At 47.5% G+C, this 13,803-nt stretch overlaps 6 protein-coding genes across 6 annotated transcripts; 2 read left to right on the forward strand and 4 right to left on the reverse strand.

Moving 5' to 3' along the window:
* Window positions 1-262: 262 nt before the first annotated feature.
* N7481_002179 (uncharacterized protein) lies at window positions 263-646 on the forward strand (the record flags this gene model as incomplete). Its single annotated transcript, XM_057261398.1, has 1 exon — window positions 263-646. The coding sequence occupies one exon, from the start codon at window positions 263-265 to the stop codon at window positions 644-646; it is 384 nt and encodes a 127-aa protein (XP_057126330.1).
* Window positions 647-1,101: 455 nt separating this feature from the next.
* N7481_002180 (transcription factor domain-containing protein) lies at window positions 1,102-1,803 on the reverse strand (the record flags this gene model as incomplete). Its single annotated transcript, XM_057261399.1, has 2 exons — window positions 1,102-1,525; window positions 1,625-1,803. The coding sequence occupies 2 exons, from the start codon at window positions 1,801-1,803 to the stop codon at window positions 1,102-1,104; spliced, it is 603 nt and encodes a 200-aa protein (XP_057126331.1).
* A 2,402-nt stretch (window positions 1,804-4,205) lies between these two features.
* N7481_002181 (uncharacterized protein) lies at window positions 4,206-6,144 on the reverse strand (the record flags this gene model as incomplete). Its single annotated transcript, XM_057261400.1, has 3 exons — window positions 4,206-5,308; window positions 5,366-6,001; window positions 6,060-6,144. The coding sequence occupies 3 exons, from the start codon at window positions 6,142-6,144 to the stop codon at window positions 4,206-4,208; spliced, it is 1,824 nt and encodes a 607-aa protein (XP_057126332.1).
* A 971-nt stretch (window positions 6,145-7,115) lies between these two features.
* Window positions 7,116-8,597, reverse strand: N7481_002182 (putative cytochrome b5 reductase; the record flags this gene model as incomplete). Its single annotated transcript, XM_057261401.1, has 2 exons — window positions 7,116-8,446; window positions 8,513-8,597. 2 exons carry the CDS (start codon window positions 8,595-8,597, stop codon window positions 7,116-7,118), a joined length of 1,416 nt encoding a protein of 471 aa, XP_057126333.1.
* A 490-nt stretch (window positions 8,598-9,087) lies between these two features.
* On the forward strand, window positions 9,088-10,580 carry N7481_002183 (cytochrome P450; the record flags this gene model as incomplete). Its single annotated transcript, XM_057261402.1, has 2 exons — window positions 9,088-10,138; window positions 10,192-10,580. 2 exons carry the CDS (start codon window positions 9,088-9,090, stop codon window positions 10,578-10,580), a joined length of 1,440 nt encoding a protein of 479 aa, XP_057126334.1.
* Window positions 10,581-11,069: 489 nt separating this feature from the next.
* On the reverse strand, window positions 11,070-13,014 carry N7481_002184 (fungal specific transcription factor domain-containing protein; the record flags this gene model as incomplete). The annotated part of the gene is made up of 5 exons (XM_057261403.1): window positions 11,070-11,520; window positions 11,597-11,835; window positions 11,925-12,347; window positions 12,409-12,728; window positions 12,804-13,014. 5 exons carry the CDS (start codon window positions 13,012-13,014, stop codon window positions 11,070-11,072), a joined length of 1,644 nt encoding a protein of 547 aa, XP_057126335.1.
* Between the last annotated feature and the right edge of the window lie 789 nt (window positions 13,015-13,803).

A 13,803-nucleotide genomic window follows, 5' to 3' on the forward strand; every position in this document is an offset into this window, starting at 1 on the left:
CGGGGGTCATGGGAATGACGACGACCTACCCGGGCGGAGGGGATGGAGCAACTGGCGAACGAGTCCAGGGTGAGAACGGGAAAGGAAAGGAAGGGAGGAGGAAGGGAGTCCAAAGGTCAAAGGGAAAATAGTAAAGGGTACGGAGTAGGAGAGGAGAAGTATAAAATCACCGAGTTGTTCAAAAGGCTAGCCAACTCGAAGTGGACAGTTGCAGATGGCGATTTTGTCTCGGAGGCATGGAGTACCGGGGCACTGAGCCAGCATGTTCCAGCTGGTCATAGCAAGTTCTGCGGCAAGGGAGAGGCTGGCTGCAGAGTACATTGGTCGCGAGTACCGAGTACACGGCCACGATGCGTTGGCACTGCATGCATGCGTGAGGTGGACAGCCTGGCCGGTGATGCTGATTCGCTCGTCGCCCCCCCTTGGTCTCTGCGGAGTCAGCTTCTGCTGGCCGTGGATCGCGCATGGTGGCCAATGGCCAATCGTCAAGTCTTGCGCGCATGAGAAATTCCCTGGCCGAAGCGAGGAAATCGGAATTCTGCGTGCCATGATGTTCAAGGTCCAAAGGTTGGTCAAGTTGTTCTCTGGGCGCGATTGTGGGGAAAACCCGCTGGCACCAACTACAGATGCAGTACCTGTAATCTAGTACATACTGGGTGGGGGGAGTCGTAGTCGAGACAAGCACTGGATTTGGAGACGCAACAAATCAATCAAGTTGGAAAAATCCAAAGCTTCGGTCGGCCAACCCCGGGATTGACATGGATGGCCTGGTTGGCCAGCGTAACCAACAGGGTGAGTCGTGGTGCAGATGCTCGGATCCCGCGTGTGCGAGATGGCAAGATCTCATGATCGTAACAACGCCATTGGCTTGCATGCAGCAACGGTGACTTGTCGCGGGGCACAGCAAACAAAAGTGTGCAGAGTGTGTGCAGAGTGTGTGCAGTGAGGTGGGTGAATGTACAAGTACAAGAAGGAATACCTGCAGTCGAAAGAATCCAGGGCTTGGCACCTTCCATCTCCATCTACCTACTACATACTCATACTCGTACATTATGACTTGTATTTATAAACTCATGGCTTGCTACTTAGTTAGTACACGATTTACATCTGATTCCAGGTCTCCCAAAAATTGAAAATCGACGCTTCATCCATTAATGCATCCATCAGATTCCCATCGCCCGCAACAAAGTCGCCCTCGTTGATCTGGCCCTGGGTATAGTCAGGGACATCCACCCCCATAGGAGAATTGACAGGACCATTCACGCTTGCAGGAGTAGGAGCTGCAGCTGCAGCATTGGCTGTGGAGCTAAAAGGTGCCACAGGGGCCGAGTACCCTGGGAAAATCATTTGGAGGGCCTTGGTGAAGACGGCCCCGTAGATCGAGGCTGCAGTGTACGTTTTTTGAAGCTCTTCCATGACCAACATGCACATTTCGAGCTTGTTCAGCCTGACTCTCTTCGAGAGGGGGTCTCCGGTCTTGCAATGAAGCAGATGCGCCTGCATCGCGGGGACTAAAAGTGGCGGCCTTGGAGCCCATGCTAAATTAGCTTTGTCACTCTACATGTCTCCCACCACCCCCTTCCTAGTGTAGGGTTCCCCTTCTTCGGCCACGGGATAAACTCACGTCATAGGCCCTGCAAACCCCAGAAGATCATCTTGAACTAGCGCATCTAGAATCTCGTTTGTTCTGGAGGCAGCAGCATCGGCTCTGAGTCTCATTCGATGTTGCCAGTCTTTCTTAGCGCTGTCATGAAGTTCGTTCGGAGCATCTGTTCCCCAAGGTCGATAAAACGTGACCAACATCGCTCTGTAGTGTCGATGATATTAAATAGTCGATCAAAGGAGCCAAGAGTCATCCAGAACTTACTGGTAATGCAAATGAACATGGTTTGAATAAAACCGGGTGCTCGGCATGAGACCAACTTCATACTGATCCGGCAATCTGCTCTGTAGCAGTTGTCTCTCAATCAATTCAAGCTCATGAAGAGATGGCTTTGACCTCGCTGCTTGATAATTCACAGTCATGATTTTACCCAGCTGGCAGCTCAGCTCTATAAGAATAATCCAGTACTCAGCTGACCTTTGCATATCCCCTGGAAAGCAGGACGAAAAGCTGTATTCTTGAGGGACCCCAGTATCAAACAGCATATCGTCGACTGACGGCATAGGAATATCACAATCATCAAGGTTGATGCGTAAGGGCCTACCCAAAGTAAGCCCTAGCCATCGATCTCAAAAGAAGCAGCACCACCAAAGACGACGCCAGAATGATCTTTGTCGGTCGGTGATGGATGAATTATAGCTTGAAACTCCAGGGTCACGATGCAGGCCAAGAATATGGCCTAGGCTTGTTGCGATCCCTGTCCAGTACCAGGGCTGCATATGCTCTTCTATATCGGAATGCCAGAATCCTAAAAGCAGAGAAGACTGCAATAGCACGACGTTGCTCCGTTCGTTGCCGTTGTTATACATGCACTAGTGGACCGAAATGTTCAGTACTGGAAGAAAGTAAAGGGACTCGGGGCTGGTGGGTGGGCCATTCCTTACTTTGGCTCGTGAATACATATCGAATCTCATCTCTCTCCTTGAAGGAAATCCCTCTTGCTCGCATATTTCCACTGGAATGAACTGTAATTTTTTGATATTAGCTTTGTGAGGGGTGGCTGCGCATTTCGACTCTCACATTTACTGCAACAAAAAACAGACTCCATAGTAGTAAGGTGTTATAACTGTGAAGCTGCTCCGATTGGTGATGCTGTAATAGTAGATCGGCTTCGACCACTGGTAGGATTGGGTGCACATGAAGTAGATAGGCCTCGACCATACTATCACATGCCTTTTTCCCGGGGAGTGTGAAAACGCCTTTGCGCTTCAGAAAATCACGATCTTCGTCGCTTAGATCTTTCCGATGAGATGGAATCAGGATGTGCTTCGGTAATGATTGTCCTGGCGAGCAGATAGCGAGGGCCGACGTGGGTCCTGTTCGTTCTCCTGTTGGAAGTTGAGTAAAGTATTCCTTCCATTGCGGGATGATTAATTTTCACCTGTATAAAAAGGGACTTCTCCAGTTCTTTGTGGCTGACCAAGCGCAGCCGATGCTATCTCAAGCCCACTACGTACTTCTTCTTCGATATTGCCAAGCCGATGATCGGCTGGCCTGGGCGTAGCATGCTCCGATTGGGTGCGCCTGGGAGCCAGATCGGCCGACCTAGTCGCGTGTGCGAGTAGAGGTTCATGGCTACCGATAGGCAAAAAACTTGAATGAACTGGCTGACCAGACCTCCGACGAGAGCTAGAAGGTGCCAACTGGCCAAGATGCTGAACTCTATGGTGGATCCCTCCTGTTTAGCACGATTCGCATGTAAACCCACCTGGGCAAATTCAGTATATGTTCTCACAATTTTGCTCGGTCCATGTCCACAACGCAGTCCGAGCCATCCTGGGTACATCCGGAACAAGGAACACCAGTGACTGTCAAACTGCACCGCACCTTTCGTTGGCGACACGCTTGACATGCGACAGCTGACCTATGACGCCGCGAACGCGAATTTTGATTTGTGGGCGGCATGATAGTCTGCGAGTTAGATACCGAGGATGTCTTAACTGATGTCGAAGCGCGGCTTCGGAGCGAATTGGCATATAGCGAGAAACCAGCTATGTAAACGGTCTTCGAAGCTCGGTTTTGCGCTGCATTTGCTGGCAGGAGGTTGGTTTAGGATACCTCGGGATGATACCTCGGTAACGCTGACGTCATCCGCTTCTTTGTGTGCCGGCATCCCGAAGCCAGAACGAGTCGGATCCCAACATTCCTGAAAATATCTAAAAGTCGAAGGCGTAGTAGGAATTCTATGTTCAATTCTTGGATACAAAAATAAAGTCTATTTACCTAGAGCCTACTATCCATGCGAATAGCTAAAGTGAAGCTTTATTATTAGATCTAAGCGTCCAAAAAGGGTCCTCAATTCGCTCGCATGCTTCTAAAATGCTTAGTTTCTCGAACATCAACGCACCAGTCGCAGGGGTGAGAATATTTACTAAATACCTCTTTCATAGTAGATAGAAAAACGTGACGAAAAAAGAGAAGAGCGAAAATCTTTTGATGATATGGATCCGTTCTATATAGTGTAGAAATATCGCGTTCTATAGTACAACATTCGCACCCACGTAATATTCAATGCCCTTAACTCCCAATTCGTCCAAGGTTTCTAAAAAAGCGCAATTCCAGTAAATGCTCGGAGCTCATCGGAATAGAGGACCGATTTGTTGTCTCCGTTCAAGTCACAATGATAGATATTACCACCAAGATCCGTCACGTAGATCGTGTTGTTCTTGGTATCAAGCTTCAGCCCAATCGCTTCGTTGAAATGGCGGGTCAGAACCTTGTGGGTATCGCCGGTGGAGGCTCCAAGCCCACTGCCGGGTTTATTGAGCTGTAGTCGATTTAGCGAGTTGCCATAAGGAATCTCGCCACGATCAGTCCAATATAACAAACAGGACTCCTCATCGACCTCGAGATCAATAGGTTCCGGAAGACCATCAACGATGCATTCAACATCAGTTCTTGAACCAAGAGACTGGTCTGCCGGCAGCAAAATATTCGCACAGAAAATGCGACCTTGGCCGCTTTTAGACGGGCCTTTCTGCGTCCAGTAGAACTTTCCCAGTTTCGGTGCAACTGTGATACCAACACACCAATTCCTATTATCCGCAGCCTCCTTGGGGTTGTTTGGGTTTCCGGCTTGCACAATCTTTTCCAGCTGACTGCCGTCGAAATTGCAGCGATAAACGGAAAGCCCTTCTCGGTCACAGAAATAGATCTTGTTCGCGACTGTGTCAAGTGCTAGTTGCTTTGGTGTGTTGATCGAACCTTTGGGCAATAGCTCTTTCGTGATGTTTTCCTGACGATCAAAGGAAATCACGCTTCCGTCATTTTTCCCGGGAATTCCCATGTTTGTCCAGAATATTTTACTGGTGTGCGGGTCAACGGCTACACCATCAGGCAGTGACTGGTTCTCCACCAGTGTTTTCATCTGTTTCCCGTCCCTAGAGAGTTCAAGAACAGAGCCAGATGTCATTGTTGGTGAAGCCGCAGACAAGCCAAGGTCCAAAACGATAATAGGGGGCTTTTCAGGACCATCAGTGGTCTGGGATTTGACTGGAGCATATAATCCGCCCTGGGAGCTCTTGGTGCCCAATTTGCCGTGTTTGATGTAGTTTTCATTCAGATAGTCGACAGTGTTCTCTGACGAAATGCCACGTTCTTGGACATAATGGGATTCAATAAACGCGACCGTATCCAGACCAACCTCTAACCCCATGAGTCAGCGAATCAGAATTTCACGACGGAAGACTTAAGAGAACTTACGATCCATCATTTTACAGGGAGTCGAACGTCCCTTGACAAACATCTCGGTCCACAGGGTGTCAATTTCTTCTGGCACCGAAACTCCTTCTGCCAGTATGGAGAGGGTCTCCCTTTTGACAGCTGCCCAAAGACGATTGAATATGAAACCAGTGGACTCCTTTCTGGCAATAAAAGGCAATGTGTTTCCTTCCTTGCAGCGTTCGACCAAGAAAGGGAAGATTTCTTCTTCGGTATGGCCGTCAGTCATGAGTTCCACGACCATGCACTGAGGCGGCATGTAATAGTGCATATTCAAGATCCGCTTTTTGGCAGATTCCGATACTTGTTCCAGCATCTCCGAAGATCTGTAGGACGAAGAATTGGAGGCCAAAATACAGTCATTTGGAGCCTGCATGTCGAGCTGCGCGAATGTATCTATTTTGAGCTGAATCTTTTCAGGGACAGCCTCGATCACAAGCCAAGCGTCAGCCAAAGCTTCTTCCATTTTTTCGAAGGCCTGTGCTGTTCCGATTCGATCTCCAGTTTCCTTAGCATATAATGCGACATTTTCTTGGATGTATGCTAAACCATCCTCGCGCTGCTGGATACTTGGATCCCGTAAGCGCACATCAAAACCTGCAGAAGCCCAGATACATCCTAAAAATATCGATTATCAGTTATCAGCTTCATAGGTATAGCAATAGAGTACACTGACCTATCCGTCTTCCCAATACTCCGGCACCAAGAATGACGACAGGTCTATTCCTGTAGTTCTGAGGAGGAGTCCAGCTTTGATGCATCGCGAAATAGATAATATCTTGATAAAAATGAAGAGCTGCCAGTGCTTGTTGTGCTGGAATATTCTTAGATAATTGCAAAAATGAGTTGCGGGAGGGGAATGGTGTCAGTAAATATACTAGCCACTGGCTATAATGCTTACCACAATTTGTCGTCCCGGCCCCGGAGAACTGTTACGGAAGGCCCGGTGTCCAGTCATACATCGGTATACCGAAAATATGTAGAGACAAGAATTCCGACTTATCCGCGGTGCCGTCAAGGAGTAAGCAGGAAAACCCTCGGAAAGACCGAAGGAAGTACTTAAACCTCGGGAAAACGACCTCGGGAAGAAATCGTGTCAGCTTCCAAGTTTTTGACTCACAAGTACTTACTAAATCACCATTCGAAAATCAAGATGGGCGCAGCTAGTAATGTTGGTCCGCGGATCTTTCTCTGGTATTTTACCTTTTTCAGCTAAACCGTAAAGAAGGGGCAGAGAATCCCGAGGTCCTTCACTAAGATATACTGTCTAGAATCCCGATAGCGCTCGAAAACCCCCGGGTCTATTTCGTAATTTCATGCACAACTTGAACGACCATGAAGAATCAACCAACTGAAGAAAGCCATACAAGGGAAGCCAGCTATGAAAAAATTGAAAATCCATGTCTATTACTATTTTCCGGTGAAGAAGCCCAGAGTGCATAAGCATTTACTTAGTTTCAAGTTGAAGTTGAGCGAGGATGAAATTCTCTAATGATATAGACAGCCACTTCTAACAACAGACCCACTGGATTCTATCTAAAACTACAAATCTCTAAGGATGGGTCTAATAGTAGGTAGTGGATCAAGAAAGTCCCAATAAATAGTATATGAAGCCTGGAAATTTGCGAAAGAGAGGGCTGAAAACACAAGAACCAAGAACCAAAAATAGTCCGAATAAATAGCTTATGATACAGTGAAAGCCCAAACAATTTGACAAAGTAGACCTTTCCGCTCAAAAACAGAAGATCTGATCTGTAATTTTAGGCACAGCTCCAGGGGCTTCAAATCCTAGGCTGCACAAGGCCTTCTTGGAAGCATTGACCATGCCGGGAGGTCCGCATAACATGATTTTTGTCTCCGAGGACGGAGCAGGGAGTCTGTTAGACATAATTGCGGGTGTCACATATCCCTTGCCGTATTTCCAGTTTTGCGGAGGATGGTCCAGCATGTACCATAACTTCAGATTCTTCGGATATCTCCGAGCAAATTTCTCAAGCTCATCCCGTAGCAAAATGTCCTCTTCTGACCGATTTGCATACACCAGGCTAACTTCTGTGGTATCTGCGTCATCTTCGCATATAGCACGAATGAGCTGGTACATCGGAGTAATGCCTGTTCCACCGGCAATCATACCAATGCGACTACAAAGGCCTTTTTGGTATTTCATAGCGCCCTTAGGACCACGAAAAAGAACTTTGTCGCCAACTTCCAGATTTGCAAGATACTTCCCGGTGAGCAAACCGTCCGGATAGCATTTGATAACTAGCTCGAGAACACCAGCATCCATGTTGTTCGACGTCGGTGTATATGAACGAGAAACAGATTGACCATCGATGGTAGCTTTTATAGCAACATGTTGGCCGATAGGAAGGCCAATAATCTCTTTAGGCCGTGGAAGCGTGAAAGCAAATCGATAGACGTTTGGCGAAAGCTTCTCCTTGGCGGTCAGCGGAAGTTCCTGGTATTCCTTTGGATCGAGGAATCCCTTGACTAGGTGTGGATCAGCCTTTGCCATTTTTTTGCTCTTGCGATGTGACGGATAGCGAGTAAAGCCGGACTGGATCTGCGTGAGGCCTGACAATTTTGTACCAATAACGACACCGATTGTCGTAAAAAGTCCACCGGCCGAGATAAAGCCATGGGAAAAGCCGCTTTCACCCAGGTTTATCTTTGAAGTGAGACTGGCATGTGCAAAGTTGGGTACCAGGCGCAAAAGTTGAGCTCTGAAATCAGAAATTGGAAGGTGTCCACGCGTATGGAGGAAAGCGAGAAACGCCATTCCCCCCACAGAGCCTACGGTGGTCACAATTGCTCCCGTAGAGAAAGTCGAATTCTTCGCGACCGATATTTGTTCTGGGGGTTGCTGGACCACACGAATCGCCTTGGGACGTGTAAACTCGCGAGCCCCCTTCAAAGTACCAATCAAGTAGCTTGCCAGAATTTCGTCGGCATCTTCGGAATGACCAACGTCCTCGTATGCTTCCGTGGCGTCTGTTCCAGCAACGTCACGCAGAACGTCGGCCCCACCAGGATGATCACGAACGTAGTTCGTAATATTATACACTAATAGAAGACCACAGAATAAGTACAAGCTTCGATTTTTGTTTAGTCACTCGAGTCATCCCTTACCTTTGCCGTGAATTATCACCCAAATATCGTTCTTTGCTTTGTGCAGCGCAACATCGTTGGCAGTGTATTCCGTGAGAGATACCATTTTCGAGGGCTGGGATGTGGTGTTTTGTGGTGGGTTGTCTTTCTTTAAAAGGATGCCCAGGTGGCGTATTCCTTGGCTTGTGTCAGATCAGGAGAGGTGGCTCATTGAAGAACATGCCACAGAAATTATCAATTAAGTAGACTTGAAATACCTAAGCGATATGCTTTATGTTTTATTTCTATAGCAGCCTGAGTCTGACCTCGGAATGACAAGTATACTATAAAACATAACGCAGGTTCCTATTGGTTAATTCTGGCTTGCCGTTTCCGAGGTTCATCCGGGTTAGGCGTGGAGCGCCCCTTTCCGAGATAGCGATACCTCGGGAAGCCGATTCGCCTACTGGTGAATTACCAACTAATTTGACTATCCGATGTGATTGCATTGGAGCATAGAAATTTGTCCGGGCTCGACGTGTTTGTGTATTTAAATCAAATATTTCCTTAGAGAAAAAAAAATTATTGTACATCATCGAGTCCGCAACTCCCTCACTATGACCCTCCAAAAGTTCCACCTTTTAGGTGATGAAGTCTCAACCGCGAGGCCTATTGAGGTTGATTCTCGTGCGCAGCTCAATGAGCTCAAACATCTTGTGGCCGCACATTTTGCAATCGTGGAGCCGAAAGGTGAGTGCAGGCATTCACTCAAGATTGTCACTTGCTTCAAATGTGAACAAGAGGAACCATTGGCTAAAGTTTACATAGGAATTGAATTCCAGAGTCAGGACAGTAAATATCTGCCTGATGTTTCGGATATAACTTCATCGCTGGATCCCGTGGCTATTACAATTGATGGCCATGGTATTCGTGATCCACCTGGGCCGACTGGTTTACCATACGTTGGAAACTACTTCGAGGTTTATCCGGATCACCTTGGTAATCACCAGCGTCTTTTCGAGCAATACGGGCCGTTGATAAAGACGACAAATATGGGAAGAACGACTTATCAAACCAACGACCCAGAAATTTCTGCTATTGTTTTCGCAGAGTCTGACTTTTTCACGAAAAAAATCAATGACGCGCATCCACTGTCTGCTCTGAAAACGCCAGCCGCCGGAGTTTTCCTTGGAGATACAGATACACCCGAGTGGAAGATTGCTCATAAGTTTCTACCTCCCGCTCTCGGTCCAAAGGCAGTTCGTCATTATGCCCCAACGATGCAGAAAACCGTCGAAGATGCTTTCAAAGTGTTCGATGCCTTCGATGAAAAAGCCGAATCTTGGAATGTCTACCACTATATGTTGAAGCTAGGATCACAAGCAGTGGGGAAACTGACCCTTGGCCTGGACTTTGAGCATTTCAACACAATTGAAGCTCCATTACATGAAATGGTTCATTCAATCGCTGAGATCCTGACATTGAACAAGAAGGTGACCTCTAAAGGTGATTGGTATGGCCGGTTACCATTTGGAGATCCTCAGAGGCTGCGGCGGGTGAAATCTCGTGTTGAACAAATGGTAGAGCAATCTATTGAACAAGCGGCACGGGGTGGTGTCGAAGACCTCCCTCTCCAAGATGCAGCACTCAAGGCCTCAAACATGGTTGGTAAGTTTAGATTTTCCAACCTGATTCCTTCTCAATAATTGACATTGTTGTAGATTATGCTATTCGTGCGACCGACAACAAAGGAGAGAAATTGCCCAAGTCTAGCTTAGTGTGGGCACTTGTCGTGGCAACTGGTGCCGGATTCACTACCACAAGCTCCCTTCTGTCTTGGCTTCTCTATGGCCTTGTGACATATCCTGGGATGCAAGAACGGCTCCTACAGGAGCTTATTGACAACGGTATCGATGAAAATACCGAGATTACTGCTGATGTGACCGATCGTCTTGATTTCCTTGATAAATACATAAAGGAAACTCAGCGCCGACATAACCCTTCATTTCAGCCCGGCCGAACCGCCAAAATCGATATGATTCTCCCAGGGGGGTTACAGACTACCAAAGGACGCAGTGGTGATTCCGGCACTGCATCATATCCACAATAACCCGGCACTGTGGGATAATCCCCAGAGATTCAATCCCGATAGATGGGATACCGAAGAAGTGAGAATGAGACACAAGGCTGCATACATCCCATTCGCCACCGGGCAGCGGATGTGCATCGGCTTCAATTTTGCGCTTCAAGAGATCAAGGTTTTCCTTCCTAAACTCATATACAGATACAAGTTTTCTCGTGATGGCGATGGACCAATTGAGTATGATCCCATGTTTCAATTGATCAGACCGAACAATCTCTATGTCCGTGCAGAGAAACGTGTCAAATGGCCTCCGAAGAGTGAAGATGTCACTGCGGGATCGGAGTCTGTATAACCGAGAAGGGAATCAGTTTCATGTTTTCTTTTTGTGAAGCCTAGTTGGAAGAAAAGAACTAGATAGCGATCAAATGAGCCTTTATCCATCTATTATCACTAGCGTAGAGCGATATTGAAATTGCATTTGTGAAGGTTTCTTCGTTTAAAGAAAGTTATTTCTGCTTAAGAGGTATCAAAATGAAAAATATCTTCGGGGAAGTCCAGAGCCAAAGGGTTCGAAAATAACAGGTCAAAGGCAGCGGAGTCCTCGCCTTCGTTGGTAGCACACATCTCATATATGTCCGACGTTAAAGAAGCGGCATTATTGGCAGGTATCGGTGCGATGGCAGGATTAGAACTAACATTACGCCACAGCGATTGGGTGTTAAAGGAGGACGAAGGGTTCTCGACTCCGACACCTGCATCGTCACCCGAGATGGCGAAATGGGATTGCGATAATGCTATAAAATCCTCACAAAGCTGCTTTATGACGGTAATTGGGTGACTGAGGGAGACATTTGGCATCAGAACCGTTGCCAACGTTTTAAGTAGGTTCAGGTCCTCGCGGTGGGAGCTCGTGACGGTATTGCAAAAGAGAACAAACCAAGCGGTTAAAGGATAGTATATCAGGGTCCTGTTTGACGTAGACGTTAGCCAGTGCCATTATTTGGAGGCCAACCGGAAGCTATTTAAAAAAGAGAGTGACTGACCAATGCAAGAAGCCGACGGCGCGATTCTTTTCACTGATGAGACAGATGGCCACCAACGATGACAATTCTTGACGAGCAGATCGGAGAATTAAATCACCAAAGCCGAGGTTCTGCCCTTCTGATTGCTCGGATACTAGATAAAGAGACATGGTGCGAACCGAATTATGGGCAAAGTGGAGTGCAGCGATTTCGTTGGCTGGTTCAAGCCCCTTCCAGCAGGTCGGGGATGATGATGCTATCTATAGCGAAGCGGTGAGTTTCGAACTTTTTTTTTTAGAAAAGAAGGATAGAGAGGTTGAAGCGACTATGAGAAAATATCATAACGGACCTGTTCAATTCGTTGGCGCACTTTTTCCATTTTCGTTGACAGAAACTCAGTGGAGTTGCGCAATGTGTGTTGGGCCGATCGCGATTCGATAAAAAGGATAGTCTTTGACAGCGATAGAGCTTCGTCTTGTACTTGAGCCATAATGAGATAAATATTGAGCAGCTCCGAAGTTGTGACGTCGACATGCTGGTCAATAAGTCCTGGTTCGGGGTCAAAGTACCATCGACGAGGTTCAAATTTCCATGCGTAGTTTTTATCCAGCATGTAGCACCACAGCAAACAGAAAGATTCCTCTTCTGTCCTGGAGCCCCTTCCATGTCGAGAGTGATTTAGATGAAGCTCTAGGTCAGTAGCAACCCGACAGGCAGTCCGAGTCAAATCGTAAGCAAACCGCGCGTTCCCGGATCCTTGGTGGATGAATATCTATTTGATCAGGTCAGGCTGAGGAGCAAGGCCCGTAGCAAACTTGAGGACAGAGACCTACACCGCACAAGATCGCCTGTAATAGCGAGAGGGAGGGAGTGGTCATGAGCCGTATCCGATCCAAAGCTGCCAGAGCAGCTCGTTTGTAATTCAACAATCTTTGTTGCAGATGGTCGGTGAGTTCATCGTCATGCTCCCCGCTCGCAAGCATGGTGACCAGAAACTTGTGCGCGGCGGCACTCAAACAGACCGTGAAAATATCCCTTTCATCTGTTGATACCCGGTTCGATAGCAAGCTCAAGCCCATATACTTCAAGCTCGACTTGGATACGTGTTTAAAATAATCCCAAACAAACGACCCGCCCTTCGCGCTTCCGATGTCTGTTCATAAAAACAACATCTGTTAGGGCGTCGTTCTTCATTGTAATTCATGATAAGCAGGATGGACGCGCTTACCTTGCAGCATCCATGTAAGAAACTCCGGCGATATCCACTCCAAAGACTCGACCCTCTCCTTATCGAGAGCTAGCCCTGTCTTGGACGTAGGCACGGTTTGTGTCGCATTGACCAGGGCAGACTCCAAAACTTGTTGGGCTTGGCGGATTAGTCCCTGCTGAAAAAAGTCCTTGCCTCCCGGAAGGTTGAATTCGATTTCGATGGGTCTCATGGGTGAAACCCAGGTAGTCACTTCATTCGCCGCCGGCACAGGTGGCTCTGAGCGGGTTATACCCACCCCTGGTGTTCCTGTAGCGATATCTATCGGTACATAATCGCATGGATTGTCATTCCCACTTGAATGGTCATCGGGGAATTGTGAATGGGAAGATAATTTGGGGGGGCTCCGCCGAGAATACCAAACTTGGGGGATGTGGTTGCATATGATCCGTCGTTGCCGGCGTGTTTTGAATTCTTTTTGGGAGGCGCCGTCTACTCCGTTGTCTCAAGCAAGATACATTTTGATCTTGGCAATTGCTACATGGGATTCCTCGATCGCAACGGACCTTCAAGTTGGCGTATGGTCAGCCCTGCATATGCACACAACACATCAATCAACTATGTCATCTTACCTTTCGCGTATGGCAATTATCACACTAGAATTGAAACAACGGAAAATTAGCAGGATGAATGACCGACAAAGCCAAGCTAATCTTGGCCGAGAGAGGATTGCATACCGCCGGAACGGGATAGGGTGAGTGATGATCATCTTCCACCGGCTGCATGATTTTGTATCGCGATGGGCATCATTTATCTCATCATAAAACGGAAAACGATGATATGTGTGATAAATGGATTGAATTGGAAGTACTTAAGGGTTCTCTGCACAATAAATGCGAGCATACTCCGATGTGGCTATGGTGGCTATGGCAGAGCTCACGAGGATAGAGCCGGGCGGAAGCTATTAATAAATAACTCCCCTGGGTGCCAAGCCTTGAGACAACGAGGCGGAGAAAAATCG

Source organism: Penicillium waksmanii, assembly GCF_028829765.1.
Source record: "Penicillium waksmanii strain IBT 27052 chromosome Unknown utg000002l:1.0-3326099.0:1.0-3328782.0, whole genome shotgun sequence".
NCBI lineage: Eukaryota > Fungi > Ascomycota > Eurotiomycetes > Eurotiales > Aspergillaceae > Penicillium > Penicillium waksmanii.